The sequence below is a fragment of the Pelecanus crispus genome, chromosome W (assembly GCF_030463565.1).
Source record: "Pelecanus crispus isolate bPelCri1 chromosome W, bPelCri1.pri, whole genome shotgun sequence".
NCBI classification, from domain to species: Eukaryota; Metazoa; Chordata; class Aves; order Pelecaniformes; family Pelecanidae; genus Pelecanus; species Pelecanus crispus.
The window spans coordinates 3,745,813-3,764,503 of NC_134675.1; the positions used below are offsets into that span (position 1 = coordinate 3,745,813).

The 18,691-nt window shown below is 41.7% G+C and overlaps 1 protein-coding gene across 1 annotated transcript in view; it reads right to left on the reverse strand.

Annotated features, from left to right (window-relative positions):
• Positions 1 to 281: 281 nt before the first annotated feature.
• Positions 282 to 18,691, reverse strand: part of LOC142596568 (erbin-like) — a 108,119-nt gene continuing 89,709 nt past the window's right edge. Inside the window, exons 20-25 of the mRNA XM_075725750.1 lie at positions 15,483 to 15,614; positions 14,527 to 14,658; positions 12,302 to 12,511; positions 6,312 to 6,404; positions 5,658 to 5,732; positions 282 to 389 (exon numbers count right to left, since the gene is read on the reverse strand). Coding sequence (XP_075581865.1) covers positions 282 to 389; positions 5,658 to 5,732; positions 6,312 to 6,404; positions 12,302 to 12,511; positions 14,527 to 14,658; positions 15,483 to 15,614 — 750 coding nt within the window. The remainder of the gene's footprint in view (positions 390 to 5,657; positions 5,733 to 6,311; positions 6,405 to 12,301; positions 12,512 to 14,526; positions 14,659 to 15,482; positions 15,615 to 18,691) is intronic.

Here is an 18,691-nt window from a genome sequence, read left to right on the forward strand (position 1 = left end):
ACAAAAAAACAACACAGGTTTGTTCTTGGAGGAGTGATCCTTAGATTGCTATAATGCTTAAAAACAAGTTTATTCACCATATGAATTTCCAAAATGATTTCTTGAACGTTCTATACAGTGGTTTTTCCCCCTTTAACCACAAGTTCAGGATTTAATTTCCTGTACAAATTTTGATCATAATTCTTTTCAAGTTCCTTTTGTGTATAAAAATAGGCAAAATATTCAGTTTCCCATAAGTCTTTCAATGAATCCTGCTGGCTTTTCCCCTCAGTCCACAGTATTTACGGAGAAACTTCTCGTACAATGATGAGTTCCACTGCATTCTGAAAAGTCTTTAGCAAAGATACTGCTTGTCCATGATCAATATTGATGAAGCTGTATCCATTAGCCTAAAAAGAAAATTTTAAAATTGAAAATGACTGTCTCATATTTCATGTTAGTTTAAGCTTTAACTAAGCTTAAAATAATCAAATTTTATATGAATGCAGACAGTAAAACACTGCAGATTTGCAGATTACACTGTTGATGTGAGTTGAACATGCAACTATATGCTACAAGAAATTAAACTATTGTGTTAGCCTTGGAAGAATTTTGCCCCGAAGATATTGAATATGTTTGCAAATAACCAAAAGAGAAAGCTGAACTTTAAGCCATTAACACCAGACATCGAATTCATCAGCCTTAATACAGCCATGCCAAAAAAAGATAATGCAGTACAAATGATACATCCCAGTTTAAATACCAGAAATGGCATTTGTGATAAATTAAAACTATTGAAGCCTTCAACAAAAAACAACATTCATGGCACTGGGAGCTATTTTAGTAGGACTTTACTCCCCTTTCTAGCACTCCAATTTCTTCCCATGCTTTGGGTGTTCTCCTCTATGTTCCTCTCTATCCTCAAAAATCCAGTACATTTAATTCCTTATGAAGTATGTATCTAGGGTAACTCTCACCTTTCATGTGAGGGGCTGATTTCACAAGAAGGAGAGCATGTTATCATTCAGCAATTAAATCCAGACAGTTTAAACAGGCAATCTGGTAGGAACTGATCCAACTTACCACAAGGCCTGCTACTATAGCTTGGGAGTAGAGACAGTAGTAACAAGAAGTAGAAAAGAGCTTAGAATACTTGTTACTAACACTAAAACCATTATATTGTGACACACTAATTCCACACCCCCACCAGTCTACCCCTTTGTGGAACACAGTTCAGACTGGATGTAATGAAAATTCCCATCCCCCTGCCATATCTAGCAGTGAACCAGGTTGCTCTGAGAGGTTATGTGGTCTTTGTCCTCAGAAGTTTTCCAAGACCTTCCTGGATAAATCCCTGAGTAACCTGTTCCGACCTACTAGTTGACCCTGCTTTGAATCATAGAATCATAGATTGGAAAAGACCTTTAAGATGATCCAGTCCAACCATTAACCTAACATTACCAAGTCCACACTAAACCAATTAAGGGTAGACTAGACTAAACCATGTCCCGAAGTGCCACATCTACCCGTTTTTTGAACGCTTCCAGGGATGGTGACTCCACCACCTCTCTGGGCAGCCTGTTCCAATGCTTGACTACCCTTTCCGTAAAGAAGTTTTTCCTAATATCCAATCTAAACCTCCCCTGGCGCAGCTTGAGCCCATTTCCTCTTGTCCTATCGTTAACTACTTGGGAGAAGAGACCAACACCCATCTCACTACAACCTCCTTTCAGGGAGTTGTAGAGAGCGATAAGGTCTCCCCTCAGCCTCCTCTTCTCCAGACTAAAACAATCCCAGTTCCCTCAGCCGCTCCCCATCAGCCCTGTGCTCCAGACCCTTCACCAGCTTTGTTGCCCTTCTCTGAACACGCTCCAGCACCTTAATGTCCTTCTTGTATTGAGGGGCCCAAAACTGGACACAGTATTCCAGGTGCGGCCTCACCAGTGCCGAGTACAGGGGGACAATCACCTCCCTGCTCCTGCTGGCCACACTATTCCTGATACAAGCCAGGATGCTGTTGGCCTTCTTGGCCACCTGGGTACACTGCTGGCTCATGTTCAGCCAGCTGTCCACCAACACCCCCAGATCCTTTTCAGCCAGGCAGCTTTCCAGCCACTCTTCCCCAAGCCTGCAGCGTTGCATGGGGTTGTTGCGACCCAAGTGCAGGACCCGGCACTTGGCCTTGTTGAACCTCATACAGTTGGCCTCGGCCCATCAGTCCAGCCTGTCCAGGTCCCTCTGCAGGGCCATCCTACCCTCGAGCAGATCAACACTCCCACCCACTTTGGTGTCGTCTGCAAACTTACTGAGGGTGCACTCAATCCCCTCATCCAGATTGTTGATAAAGATATTAAACAAGGCTGGCCCCAAAACAGAGCCCTGGGGAACACTGCTCGTGACCGGCTGCCAACTGGACTTAACTCCATTCACCACTGCTCTCTGCACTCGGCCACCCAACCAGTTTTTTACCCAGCGAAGAGTACGCCCATCCAAGCCATGAGCTGCCAGCTTCCCAAGGAGAATGCTATGGGAGACTGTGTCAAAGGCTTTGCTAAAGTCCAGGTAGATGACGTCCACAGCCTTTCCTTCATCCACCAGGCGGGTCACCAGATCATAGAAGGAGATCAGGTTGGTCAAGCAGGACCTGCCTTTCATGAACCCATGCTTGCTGGGCCTGATCCCCTGGTTGATCTGCACTTGCCTTTTGAGCAGGAGGTTGGGCGTGAGACCTCCTGAGGTCACCCCCAGCTTGAACTTTCCTATGACTCTAAGCAACAATGTCATTCTTGGGACAGGTTTGGCTTGGCAAACACAAGCAAGCCTAAGTGGCCTACAAAAGACAAGGAAAACATGGTTACCGTTCAACTTCTCGGGGTGCATTACTGGAAATTCATATTCTGTCTGGGTGGTAAAATCTTGCAAAATGACAGATTTGTCCATTTTAAACTGTTACTGCTTCCAGTTGTGCATCCCACCTTTCTCCATGAGCTACTGCCCCTTATATGGCAACAGAGAGAACCGGTCGTGTGCTCTGCACCTTAGCTGTGCCATTTTGTTGTTGCATCAGCTTATCCCATCACCAAACACTTGCTGTTGCTACTAGCTGAATCCTTTGTTGTAAAGGCAGTGATTTTTAAATCTGTCTAGGGTTGCAGAGAAAGTTTTATGTATAGACTGTTCAGAGAACAAAAAAGTGGCAGTAACCCTTCCAAATCATCATCTGTACAGAATGTCCTAGTCCTAACCTAATATGAAACAATATCTTAAGACTTACATGCAATTATCTAGTGACTAGTCATGTAGAATATTTTTATTAGACATATGTATTAGACACTGTCGTGGTTTAGCCCCAGCCAGCAACTAAGCACCACGCAGCCGCTCGCTCACTCCCCCTACCCCGATGGGATGGGGGAGAGAATCGGAGGAGTAAGAGTGAAAACACTCCTGGGTTGCGATAACAACAGTTTAATAATTGAAATAAAGTAAAATAGTAATGCTAATAGTAACAGTATAATAATGATAATAATAATAATGATATACGAAGCAAGTGATGCACAATGCAATTGCTCACCACCCGACGACCGATACCCAGACAGTTCCCGAGCAGCGATCGCTGCTCCCTGGCCACCCCCCCCAGTTTATATAATGAGCATGACGTCATATGGTATGGAATAGCCCTTTGGTCAGTTTGGATCAACTATTCTGGCTGTGCCCCCTCCCAGTTTCTTGTGCGCCTGGCAGAGCATGGGAAGCTGAAAAAGTCCTTGACTAGCATAAGCAGTACTCAGCAACAACTAAAAACATCAGCATGTTATCAACATTCTTCTCCTACTAAATCCAAAACACAGCACTATGCCTGCTGCTAGGAAGAAAATTAACCCTATCCCAGCCGAAACCAGGACAACACGCATTATAATATGCATGTCTAATGCATGTTTTACAGAGAATGTTGCAAAATCAAGCATAGCAAAGTCATTTTTGGAGAGATGATATTCAGTCAAAAACTGTAGATGGCTAAGCGGCAACAAGACAGTAGGGCTGTCATTACATTGTCACTGCAATTATCACAAGTATAAAGAATATGCTGTTACACAAAAAAATATATTGTTAGTTATGAGAAATGAAACAGCCTGTAATTGTCTAAGCATGCAAATGCAACTCCTTTAGCTCTTTTTCAAACTATGAATTCCTCATTAAACAAAAAGCAAAACCCAAGCAGAGTGCCAGCATGACAAAAGGAAACTTCATTATAAATGTCACACAGACAAATGAAATTTCATAAATACAGGAACAAACCGTTAAAACTAAATCACCCTTTCACACACATTCCACTCTATAAATATGCAACAAATATGCTGCCAGTATTTTCAAAGGTTTAACATGCTTCTTGTTCCTGTATGGAGTGTTGGAGGGTTCCCCTCCTTCCTTAAAGTTGTCTACATCAGTAAGAGAACTAGGACTTAAAGCCAGCTTTCTCTTGCCCCAATGAGGAAGAACAAAATACAGAACTATTTGCCATGCTCAAAAACATGCTATCTTTTAGTTGGAACAACTTGATCGTAGTTTTTTTGGGGGTTTTGGGTTTTTTGTTTTTATCTGTTTTTTTTTTTACTTTCTTTCTTTTCCTGTGTGCTTGTTGGCTTTTTCTTTCATTGGAAGAATTATGCTGTGTGTTCAGTTTGGCTTTGCTTTAGAAAGTTCACACGAGGCTGTGGTTTAATTGAGATAATACTGGATTTTTTTTTCATTTTTTTGTGGTTTGGTTTTTTTTGAGAAAAAAGAAATGCAGCAGTTGTCTCTATAAGCATTCTCAAACTAGTAATGTGGTGAATAATTAATTTTTAACAAGCTCTGCAACTTTAAGGGTGGCTACAGCACTGTTCAAATGTACTGTTGGCCTGTTTCCCTAAGAAAGTAAGGCTTATATAATCCCTTTGTCCATTTCCTTGACCCCTTCCCAAATAACTTATGAGCCCATCAGACAAATTTCAAACAAATCTGATACAATAGAGGTCTGAAAGGTACCGACTTCCTACAGAAAAGAGCTGCACAGCTGCAGCCCAGAAGCCATGGCTCCTGAAGCAATCTACTTGGCTTGCCTGCAGCAGATGGGGCAGCCAGGAGTTACATGCTGTGACCAGACAGATATCAGCCAGCCAAGAGGTAGCTTCTGCCAGCGCTTGCACATGTCCAGCCTGTCAGCTGGGGGAGAGGCAGCAAAGACTGGCAAGAACTGCAGGATGGAGGGGGATGTAAGAGTTGCAGCTGGGGAGAGGGGTTGTGAGGGGCAACTGCTGGTGTTCAGACAACGCATTATTCAGAAAACTGCATGGTTTGTTATTCAAACCACAAGTTAAATAACTGAATGATAGTAAAGCCTAATGAAAACGCTTATGCTCCATCTTGAATAACAACATTAGGCTTGCTTTTTTGTATTTAAAAGTGTGAAAAATGTCCAGAATTTGAAAAATGATCCAACTGATTAATGTTTCAGCCTGTATCACCTATCCTAATGTTAGGTGGAAGAAAACTAAAAGCATCATCCAACAATATAAGAATGCTTCTGGAAAAGATACTGGCAATCTATATAAAAATTAAATATTCTGCTCCTAGAAAAGGTACAAACTAAAAATGAACTGGTATATTACACAGGCTAGTTAATTAGATGACTACAGTACCTGAATTATTTTATCTCCAGGCTGCAACAACTTAGACGCTGGTCCTTCTGGTTGCACTCTGGTTACAAATATACCCTTGAAAAACAGAGGTGGAAAACATTTTTAACAACTTATTTCATAAATATTGTGGTAGCATGAAACAGATGCAATTCAAAAACATCTCAATTTTCCATCCTAAGTAGAAGAGAATGCAATATTATTCTACAGATCTACTGGCTTTTGTGACTGCCTACCTTTTCTGATGTTAAATCCAGGAGAACTGCCTGTAAAAGAATATCGAAGGGCAAATTCTAATCTGCCTTTGTTTAATTTGGCAGATGTACATGTCAAGATGAATTATCAACCACCAGAAAAATAAGGCTGTAGGTTAAATCATGTTCTCTTAAAAGAGGCTTCTTAACTGTAAACTCCATAATTCACTATCTCAAATCTGTTGACTGATATCTAGAACAGTGCAAGAAACACACAGCCAGAATAATCCTCTGTGTTTTCATGTGACCACAGTGGTCACCTACCACCTTGATTTTCCATAATAATTTGTCCTCAATTTTCTTCCATCAAGCCCTGGAATTTACATATTTTTTTTAATTTGGTAAAAACTAGAAAAAAAATTAATCAGAAAGATTTTAAGATGCATTAGTATAAAATACTCACATCATCTTCAGGTCTGAATGGATTCCCTCTACCACCAACTCCTCCTGATATACTAAATCCAAGTTCTTGATCCTTGTCAATTCTCACTCGAATCTAAATAGTTACAACCAAAGTTAGAAGAACTGGATGAAAATTTGCATCCAAAGCTACCATAATGAAACTATTATTAAGTAATTCAGCTGAACAAAAGCTTTTAAAAAGAAAAAAACCCTCAAAAAACCCCATTTATCACAATTCAAGAGAGTATTATATCTCATAATATTAATTCAGAACAAGATTCAAATACAACAGCATCTTGTATCATTGTGCACAAGTTTTACTCCAACATCACTATGATTATAATCATAGCAGTCCATGTAGGTTTTAAATTCAGAGATAATTAGATATTGTTGTCGTGGTTTAGCCCCAGCCAGCAACTAAGCACCACGCAGCCGCTCGCTCACTCCCCCTGCCCCAGTGGGATGGGGGAGAGAATCGGAGGAGTAAGAGTGAGAAACACTCCTGGATTGAGATAAGAACAGTTTAATAATTGAAATAAAGTAAAATAGCAATGATAATAGTAACAATATAATAATGATAATAATAATAATAACAATATACAAAGCAAGTGATGCACAATGCAATTGCTCACCACCCGCCGACCGATACCCAGACAGTTCCCGAGCAGCGATCGCTGCTCCCTGGCCACCCCCCCCCAGTTTCTATACTGAGCATGACGTCATGTGGTATGGAATAGCCCTTTGGGCAGTTTGGATCAACTGTCCTGGCTGTGCCCCCTCCCAGTTTCTTGTGCACCTGGCAGAGCATGGGAAGCTGAAAAGTCCTTGACTGGTATAAGCAGTACTCAGCAACAACTAAAACATCAGCGTGTTATCAACATTCTTCTCCTACTAAATCCAAAACACAGCACTATGCCTGCTACTAGGAAGAAAATTAACTCTATCCCAGCTGAAACCGGGACAATTGTGCAAATGAATTTAATGCCCCCAGCAAATATACCTGTTCATATGAAAGAACTTGTTCTTCCTATTTCTTTGCTACTTGTAGCTGAATTTTAAAAATCAAACCTAGTTCCTACTTTCACTTTAAGTTCTACATAGCCAACAGTCTCCCCTTTCTCTTGCCAGAAGAGCTGACTAGAAAACTTATTTTACACAAAAAGTGGATGCTCTCATTAGCACAGAATGAAAACATAGCTCTCTATTTTCTCAAAAAAAAAAAAGCAATACAGAGGAAACATCCCGTGTCCAAGAACAGAAAGCAAGCTGCCCACAATGAAAGAGCCATGAAATTGTATGAGAATTTCTTACCCACACAGAATCATAGAATCATAGAATGCTTTGGGTTGGAAGGGACCTTTAGAGGCCATCTAGCCCAACCCCCCTGCAGTGAGCAGGGACAGCTTTAACCAGAGCAGGGTGCTCAGAGCCCCGTCCAACCTGACCTTGAATGTTGCCAGGGATGGGGCATCTACCACCTCTCTGGGCAACCTGCTCCAGTGCTTCACCACCCTCATTGTAAAAAATTTCTTCCTTATGTCTAGTCTAAATCTATTCTTCTTTAGTTTAAATCCATTATTCCTTGTCCTGTCACAACAGACCTTGCTACAAAGATTCTCCCCATCCTTCCTGTAGGCCCCCTTTAAGTACTGGAAGGCCACAATAAGGTCTCCTCGCAGCCTTCTCTTCTCCAGGCTGAACAACCCCAACTCTCTCAGCCTGGCCTCGTAGGAGAGGTGTTCCAGCCCTCTGAGCATTTCTGTGGCCCTCTTCTGGACCCGCTCCAACAGGTCCATGTCCTTCTTGTGCTGAGGGCTCCAGAACTGGACGCAGTACTCCAGGTGAGGTCTCACCAGAGCAGAGTAGAGAGGCAGAATCACCTCCCTCGACCTGCTGGCCACGCTTCTTTTGATGCAGCCCAGGATACGGTTGGCTTTCTGGGCTGCAAGCGCACATTGCCGGCTCATGTCCAGCTTTTCATCCACCAGTACCCCCAAGTCCTTCTCCACAGGGCTGCTCTCAATCCCTTCATCCCCCAGCCTGTACTGATACTGGGGGTTGCCCCGTCCCAGGTGCAGGACCTTGCATTTGGCCTTGTTGAACCTCATGAGGTTCACACAGGCCCATCTCTCCACCTTGTCCAGGTCCCTCTGGATGACATCTCATCCTCCTGGTGTGTCAACTGCACCACTCAGCTTGGTGTCATCTGCAAACATGCTGAGGGTGCACTCGATCCCACTGTCTGTGTCATTGATGAAGATGTTAAACAGCACCAGTCCCAGTACGGACCCCTGAGGGACCCCACTTGTCACCGGTCTCCATGTGGACATCAAGCCATTGACCACCACCCTCTGGATGCGACCATCCAGCCAATTCCTTATCCATCGAACAGTCCACCCATCAAACCCATATCTCCCCAATTTAGAGAGAAAGATGTTGTGGGGGACTGTGTCGAACGCTTTACAGAAATCCAAGTAGATGACATCCATTGCTTTTCCCTTGTCCCCTGATGCAGTCACTCCTTCATAGAAAGCCACTAGGTTGGTCAGGCAGGACTTGCCCTTGCTGAAGCCGTGCTGGCTGTCTCGAATCACCTCCCTGTCCTCCATGTGCTTGAGCACAGCTTCTAGGAGGATCTGTTCCATGATCTTCCCAGGCACAGAGGTGAGGCTGACAGGTTGATAGTTCCCAGGGTCCTCCTTTCTTCCCTTTTTAAAAATGGGCACAACATTCCCCTTCTTCCAGTCAGCAGGGACTTCACCTGCCTGCCATGCCTTTTCAAATATCATGGAGAGTGGCTTGGCAACTACATCAGCCAATTCCCTCAGGACTCTGGGGTGCATCTCATCAGGTCCCATAGACTTGTGTACATTGAGGTTCTTCAGGTGGTCTCAAACCTGATTTTACCTTACAGTGGGAGGGGCTTTACCCCCCTGCTCCCCATCTTTTGGTCCATCGACTCGGGAGGGGTGAGGAGAGAGGTTGCCAGTGAAGACCGAGGCAAAGAAGTTGTTGAGTACCTCAGCCTTCTCCTCATCTGTTGATACAAGGTTGCCATTCTTGTTCATCTTGGGGGGTATGCTTTCTTTAACCTTCCTTTTCTGGTTGACATACCTGTAGAAGCCCTTCTTGTTATTCTTTACATCCCTTGCCAAATTCAGCTCCATCCTTGCCTTGGCCTTCCTGACCTCCTCCCTACACAACCGGGAAGCTTCCCTGTATTCCCCCCAGGACACCTGTCCCTGCTTCCACTGCCTGTGCAGTTCCCTCTTACTCTTTAGTTTGACCAGCAGGTCTCGACTCAGCCATGCTGGTCTCTTCCCTTCCCCGCCTGATTTCTTACACTTGGGGACTGAGAGCTCTTGTGCTCTATGGAAGGTGTCCTTAAAGATCTGCCAGCTCTGTTCCGTTCCCCTGTCCCTGAGGACCGTCTCCCAGGGGGTCCTTCTGACTAACTCCTTGAAGAGCTGGAAGTTTGCTTTCCTAAAATTTAGGGTCCTGACTGTACTCCTCGCTTTTCCCATGTCCCTCAGGAGCATGAACTCCACCAACGCATGATCACTGCAGCCCAGGCTGCCTCCAGTCTTGACGTCACCAATGAGCTCACTTGCATTGGTGACCATCAGGTCCAGTATCGCGTCCCCTCGGGTAGGGGTGTCTATTACCTGGCTTAGGAAGTTGTCGTCTATGCATTCCAGGAATCTCCTGGATTGCCTACAGCTCGCTGTGTTGCTTTTCCAGCCAATGTCGGGGTGGTTGAAGTCCCCCAGCAGGACGAGAGTCTGCAAGCGCGAAGCCTCCCGGAGCTAGAGGAAGAAGGCTTCGTCAGCAGGCTCCCCTTGATCAGGCGGCCTGTAGTAGACACCAACCACAAGGTTCCCTTTGTTGCCTCTGTCTCTGACTCTTACCCATAAGCTTTCGACCTGCTCGTGGCTATTCTTCAGGGACAGCTCTTCACACTGTATTGATTTCTTTATGTAGAAGGCAAAGCCTCTGCCCCTCCTTCCTCGCCTGTCCCTTCTGAACAGCCTGTAGCCATCAATAGCCACATTCCAGTCGTGGGATTCATCCCACCAGGTTTCGGTTATTGCAATCAGGTCGTAGCTGCCTAGTAGCACAGCAGCTTCCAGCTCCTCCCATTTGTTCCCCATGCTGTGTGTGTTCATGTAGAGGCATTTCATCTGGGCTGTTGGCCATGTCACCTTCTTAGTGGAACATCCCTTGTTTCCCTTGGGGTGTTTCACGGAGGTTTCCTTGTGAGCTCTAACTATCTCAGGAGCCCCCGGCTCATCTCTGAAAGACTTCGACCATGCTGCAATGTCCCCATCATGCCTGTGTGCAACAGGTTGAGGGCTCACAGTAGCACCCCGTCCCTCTAACCATTGTGTACCATCCCACAGCTTGTCACAGGCAAGCCCGGTATGTTCCCCCTCCCCCTTCACATCTAGTTTAAAGCCCTGTGAATGAGCCCCGCAAGCTCCTGTGCAAAGACCCTCTTTCCCCTTTGAGAAAGGTGGCTCCCATTTGTCGCCAGCAAGCCTGGTGCCATGTAGGCCGTCCCATTGTCGAAGAACCCAAAGTTGTGACGGTGGCACCAGCCTCGGAGCCATGTGTTAAGAGATTGGATCCGCCTGTTCCTACCAATGTCACCTCCCACAACTGGAAGGAGGGAGGAAAAGATGACCTGTGCCCCAGATTCCCTCACTAAGTGTCCCAAGGCCCTGAAGTCTCTTTTAATCACCCTTGGGCTGTGCACTGCAACTTCATCACCACCCATGTGGAAGAGCAGTAAGGGGTAGTAGTCCGAGGGCTGTACCAGGCTGGGAAGTCTCCTGGTGATATCTCTGACCCGGGCTCCTGGCAGGGAGCAGACTTCCCTATGAGGAGGGTCCACCCGGCATATTGGACCCTCCGTTCCCCTCAGAAGGGAGTCTGCTATGACTATGAGCCGTCTTTTCTTCCTTGTGGAGGTGGTAGTAATATGGGGGGTAGGTCTTTGTGGTCTTGGCAACTCTTCGGGTGTAGATGGATCAACGCCCACATCGTCCACTGACTGGTCCTCCACCTCTAGAGCCTCATACCTATTGTGCAGAGGCACCTGGGGGGTCATGGTGGGCAAGGAAAGGGTTTGCTTGCCGCCCCAATTGTGGACTTGTTTCCACTCGCCGCTTCCCTCTAAGACCCTGCCTACATCTTGGTGGGGGGAGGATACTGGCTCCCTTTGGTCACAGGCTTTCTCTGGAGGCTGTCCCTGGTCAGGTTTCCAGGAGCTCAGAGCGAGATTCCACCAGTCTATCTCTTGCTCAGACTCCCTGATGCTCCATAGCCTGTCTACTTCCTCCCTTAGCTCTGCCACCAAGCCGAGTAGATAGTCCACTTGGTCACAGCGCACACAGCTGTTTGCTCCACTGCCATCTGTTCCCAGTGCACATCTGTCTATCATAAATAAAAGTCATAATTATCAGGCATGTATCAGATGCTTACACTTTTTTTTAATCCTGGTTTTTGTTTAGGGCTGCACATTTCTACATTTGCAGGTTTTTGAACCATTCTGGATAGCAATGAATAGATGCAAAGTATTCTAAGTTGTACTGCTACTTTGTATTTTTTTCAGTTACTACATCAGTAATTAGTTGGTGATCAATAAATGTCATCAAGAAATAAATTTCTACCTCAGTATAAAGATGCAACCATAAGTTCTGTTGAATCATACATATGATACTTATGAACATACATAAGTACATTCTGTTAAGAAACTACTGCATTTCTCTTTAAAAATGTTCACATTAAAAGGAAAGAGCTCAAAACTAGAAGGAATGTGTGATTTCAGTAGTAGAACCGCACTGAGATAACGTTGTCTTCTGCTGGAGATACATTCCTATATGATTTCTGTCACCATCTACAGAGAAACATTAATAAATGAAAACAATATAACAATCCACTGTCACTGACAGACAGATGTCATATATTCAAGTTAGATTTTATCCTTACCTCTTGCTTTGTCAATCCGTGGCTTTGTCTGAGGGAACACTGAGACTGGTTATAGGGAGGTTGATGGGCAACTTTCAACATCAGATAATCAATTAATTGTTCTCTAGATGTATGTCTTGCTACTGATGATTGAGGAGGGAGATGATGGACTTGGCTGTAGTTTGCCTGAGGTCTTTGAGGCTGGCACATTTTCCCATTTGTCAAAGGTATCTGAATAAAACATGAATACTCAATGTCATACATTTTATAAGCAGCAATCCTCAATTCCTCCTTTATTATTTCAATATTTCTCATGCTTGACTGCTTTTAATTCTAGGAACATTACTAAAACTACTCTTCTGGATCATGTACAATTGCACTCAATTTTCATTATATTCATCAGCTCTGACCTCCTGAGAAAAACATTTGAAAAACAAAAACTTACTTTCAGTGCTAATCTACTAGAACAGACTAGACAAGGTCTTTGCTTTTAGCACTTGCTTCACTGAGTTATTTCAATCATTATTTTCTGGCAGTGCAACTGACAGTATTGACACTTGGTTGATATCATTATAGTTTGCACTTTTATTCAAAATTCAGAGATTTTTTGTAACAATTCCCAGTAGATCATACACAAAATAAGAATCCCACACAGCTAGCAGACAGAAATTACATGCTCTCTGAGCATCTTTTGGTGACTACTTCACAAGAAAATGTGAGCAAATTCACATACAAGCTCAAGATTTTAAAACGAAAACTGTAATGATATTTCCAATAAATGTTGCTATTTTGTTAAAACATGTGTCACTGATTTGATAGGTATAATGATGACAAACAGCAGTAAGATACACAACTGTAAAGAGATACAGTGCATTCAAACCATTTCACCAAGAACGATGCTGGAGATGGCAACGTTTCTTACTGAAGCCTCAGAGTTACTGTTCAGCTCTGCAGCTCTGCATTGAGATGGGCAGCCTTTTCCCTCCTTGTCCATATGCCTCACGCTCTTACCCAGCCTAAGTAGTGACTCATCCATCTGTATGATTCCCACATTCAAAAAACGCTACAGTCCTGAGTTACAGATTTTTCTGCCTACCACCATTATCCAACAAGTTATAGGATACAAGGATATTAAAATACTCTATTTTTCAATATTATAAATAACTGAAGTGTGCAAATTTCAACCTTTAACCATGCTCTGTGTTGTGGTTTAGCCCCAGTTGGCAACCAAGCACCACACAGCTGCTCACTCACCCTCCCCTCCCCAGTGGGAAGGGGGAGAGAATTGGAAGAGCAAAAGTAAGAAAACTTGTGGGTTGAGATAAGAACAGTTTAATAATTGAAATAAAATAATAATAACAACAACAACAATAATAAATTGTACTGAAAAGGAAAACAACAAAAAGAGGAACAAACCCAGGAAAAACAAGTGATGCAACCGCATTAACTCTATCCCAGCCGAAACCAGGACAGTATGTGAATGGACACATATCAGAACCTATTCTGTTAAGATGAGTTTTTTATGCCAAAGTGATTCTAAGAAATGGTAATGTGTGCGTGTATTTTTTTGGCTTATTTACAGATCAGATGTATTTAATTTACACGATTTTCTACTGCCTTTTCTGAAAATCTAAAGCATGACAGGAAAACTATTTTTTGTTGCATTGCCAGAGGTAGAGTTTACATAGGCAACATGTATCAACAACTATGCAAATTCCCAATATCCACTGACTGTAGAAATGCAACTGAAATTACTGGTCATAAAAAGAACATAGATTGCTGCATCGTAATAACTTACAAACATCCATTTAGTTTCATTTTAGTAAGTCCTGCCTGTATAGATGGCCCTTAGAGATGAATACAGAATATCTCCTACAAATTCTAGTTTATCATCAGAATTTCATCACAACAGATTTCAAGTTTGTTCTTTAAAAGGTTTAATCAGCTTCAATTTGCTTTCCTGAAATCATCTGCCATATTGCCACTTGCAATTATGTCTTTTGCTGCAAATTTCTTCTTTCAAAGCCCCTGCTGAAGAAAAATGAAAACTGTCCCCCTTCATATAGTTAACTATTTTGTCTTCCAAAAAGAGGATGTTATTTCAGTTATGCCATCTTCAATACCCGGGTGAAAGTCAAATCCTGTTTTACATTTTAAAGAAGCCCCAGTTCTAACTGCTATCCCAGCATATGTTTCTACAAATAATAATAAATATATCCTATCCATGGTGTCATGTAGATAATTACCTGCACAGCTATTTTCTTCATGCTGTCCAGAGGAATATCTTTGAGACTAAGCGTGGCAGATGAGCAATTCTGCTGTCCTGAAATGAATACCTCATCCTGGCATTGGTCTTCTGGAGTAGAAGCCTGGGGATGCTTTAAACAGAATGGAGCAGTAAAGAAGAATGTCTTCACATTATTCAAGTTAAAAAATTCTCATAAGAAGCCCAGAATAAAACATTTTAAGGGCTTTATCCTTCTTTATCTGCTTTGATTAACTAGTACATTGTTTATGTAGAAAAATCTTACTAGCCAAGACACCACACCCATAAAATATTGCTGGATATTTACAAAAACTAGCAACTGCAGAGGTGTCTTTGATCACCAATACATTAATAAGAAAAGTCAACAAATGCTAAAGACTGCCTATTCAAGGATTCACATGGTTAAAAGAAGTCTTCTGTTGACTTTATCCTGCTCACTATGGATACCATAACATCACTCAGGATGCTTAGAGTTAAGGAGTTGTTTCTTCACGTTTTCTTACAAACTAAAAAATTTTCTTGAATGCTTAAGGTATCTTACAGTACAGTTTACATCATCAGAACTTGTTTGAGGGAGGAAAAAGCATAATAAAATTTTGTTCAAACCTTAATCAAGCTAGGTTAAATTCAGAATGGTAATCTCTTGTTCACATATGTACAGCGAAACCAGACAGTTTTACATATGTTCAACCATCTATGAAAGCCGATTAGAAAACTCAACTTCATGACATTAAATTGAAAAGTCTTGCAATAAGGTTAAATCATATGAAGTGAAGGCAAAGTCTTTGATTTAATGCCTATAAAAAAACCCCAGCACATAAATTATATTCTTTTTATCAAAAGCATTGTCCATATATAACTATCAATTTAAGGACACCTCTCACAGTTTATTCTTTCCCCTTCTATATATTGCAATAGCCTCCTGTAGGTACTCACTCGAACAATGTGCACACCAGAACCTCTTCTGTCTGCAACACTACCCTGGCTGCCATGCAGATCCCTAGAGCTGCCATAGTGAAAGCTGCTAACTGCAGCATAATTGGAATTAAAGGACCTAGACAGCATGCTCTGAATAAAGAGGGGACAGATTTAACACAGATTAGTGCAGCATGCATAAACCACAAGACATGTTATACATAGACTAATACAAACATATTCCATTGCCATGCAAGATAAAAACCATGCAAGAACAGTGCCACTGTGATGTATAAAACAACTCAGTGACCCCTATTTACCTTTATTTACTGTAAATCAGCATGCAATCAGCAGTTTACATGCAGAATTACATGTAAATAAATAATTCAAATGTTCATGTATCTGGAAAAACAACAAAGGTGCACAGCCTAAAATGTCTTGGTTTTCATTAAATTTGCAATATATAAAATATGTTGTAGGAAGAGGAGCTGGCAGTCAAGATACACACCTGTGGAAAACCATCTAATTACCAGTTATTATTTTGTCTCATTTTTTCCCCCTATTACTGGTACAGTACAAATAAAAATTTACACAGAGACAGAGATTTGACTGTTTGACTGGGTTTTCTTGTTATTGCAATGCTGTCAACATCCACAATGCATTCCAATAACACTTCATTCAAGAATGTGAACGAGCCTCATTTAAGAAAAAGAGTCTGGTAAGAAACACTGGAGTCCATCCCTGTGCCACTGCAGACAATCAAACAGGTAACGTGAGCTCAAGGACAGAAGTGATAGTGGTTTAGTTTTGAGCTTCATTACCTTGCAAATCTGAGCTCTGCAATATTGGCAAGGGTAATAGAAAGAAAGCAATAGACATTGCCGTCTTGCCACCGTGGACTTTTGTAGTTATAAGAACAAAACAAAATAAAGAGACCACACAAAAGAAGAAAAGGAAACTCCTCCATGTGCCACCTAAGAAATGAAACAAACCTATCTTAAAACAGTGACAAAGACCCATGAAAAAATATGATCATAGTAAAAGATATACCACAAAGCATCAAAATTTGGCAAATCCAAAGTTGGGTTTTTTTTTAAAGTTTTTAATTTTTCCAAGAAAAAAAAAGTTCAAAATATATATCATTTGACTAAGATACTGGCAACAACTCTAACATGAATAAATACATTTTGGTGTTTGTCTGTTGACTACACATACTAATCTGATTTTGAAAATAGTCACTAGTCCTCAGGCAGACATTTGCTCTTTCATACTACCTTTATCTTGTGAAACTAAAACTAGTTTAATAATCAAAGTCATATGCCTCTGCATATTCATACTCCCCAGATGCTCTGGTAGCACAATCATTTGAAACGCCCTTGGAAAATAGTATTTACTGACAATACTTGGCTTTTCTTGGCCAAGGCTCTTGGCTAACCTCTCACTCAATGGCACAGTGAGCTTTCTTCATGCTCCTCTTCTACACCTATCCTGTTCTCTAGTCAATGTATTTTTCAAGCTTCCAGACAAGTCTCCAGAAGCTTTTCCCCTCTTGGGAGGGGAAAATTGTACTAGGCATTCAAGTCTCTCTTTACTAAACATTCTATCTGAGCTTACTGCTCCTCTAAGTTTCACTCCAAACACCCAGATGAAACTGCTAAAGCCAATTTTCCTTAGCTCCTTAGTGTCTCAAAGCATCTTCCTACAACTCTTCTCAAAATATTCTATATAATTATCCAGGTGGCCTTTTCCCCACTTGTACCCACAACTCCCTGAAGTCTCCTTACAGGAAGCTCCTCTTAAAGGCTCCTATGTCTCTACATCTTCTGTAAATGGCAGACACACAAATAAAAATAGAAGGAATGCATGGTGAGACTAGAAAGTTATCTTCTGGAAGTGTCTCTAGCAGACCATCTTACTATAAAGATCCCTAGATCCATTAGATTCACTCTTCTCTTAGAAGGACCCAAAGAGATGGTCAATAAATAGTGACAATCTAAGGTAGACCTGCAACAGGAGGTAGAACTTTCCTACAATTTGTAGAGGCACAAACTTGTCCATCAGGAATTAAGATTTCAGTTAACTGAGTTTAGTGAGCTTCAAGGTGATTACATAGCCGGAGAGTAGTTTTATTCAAGGGTTTATAAAATCTCCTTTCTTGGTAGACTTTTTCCAAAGTACAAAAATTGATTGTGCAATTGATGTAGGGAAGACATGAAAAGTACTGCAAATACCATTTTTCTCCTTCTCTACACTGGGCACAGTGTCTCAACACTAAATTAGAAGGAACCCACAAGTACAAACTATACAGAACAAATACTATTTTAAATTATGTGGAGTTGTAAGAAAGCTTTAGTTTAACACAAGATATTCCCAGTGACAAATCTAGGAAGTATTCTTCCTCTACCTATTTTTAGCTGGAGAGAGAGAAACTGAGGCATTTGGAGAGTGAACAATATCCCTCTTAATTTTGTTTCTCAACACAAGCACGATGAAGGTTGTACATTTCCTAGGAAGATTTCTGAAGATTGCTGCATCAGAGAAGACACTTCCAGAAATATGAATATGCAGATGCCAACCCCCCCCCCGATTTTAATTCCAATTTATTAAAAATAAATTAAATATGGAATAAATGCATGGTCTAAACTTCAGATTAAATATGAATGTTAATTCCAAGTACCAACTGCATTCTCTACCTGATTTGCTACAGTGTCTTAGGGCATAATGGCCTGCAAAATAATAATTCAAATATTTGAGGCTTGAGAAATCTCATTTCAGCTACTCTAAACTAATATACGCTAACCAATATACATGCCATGTTCCATTATATTTTTGTGAAAGCTAAGTTTACTAGAAATCAGTTATTCAACTGTGAAGACCACATATTAAAAGCTACAATATATCAAGAAAAAATAGCTACGTATAAAGTAAAAAAGTATTCAGCATATAAATCAGGATTTGTAGTCAAAATCAGTCTCTAAAGGAATCAGTTTAGATGCAGGCAGCTAGTAGCATAGTTTTGGGGTTTATTTACATTCTTTTTGAACGCTAAGAATCAGAACATATTCTCTATTTTGCAGCTTACAAGAGAATTAACAATTTCAGATTTCAAAAGGGTGTCTTTCGTGAACTGAAGTGCCTTAACGCACTTACTTAGGTGCAAGACAATAGTGGAATTTACCTAGAAGAATTTCTATTGGATAATACTGTCGTAATTTTAAGACTGGCTGGAG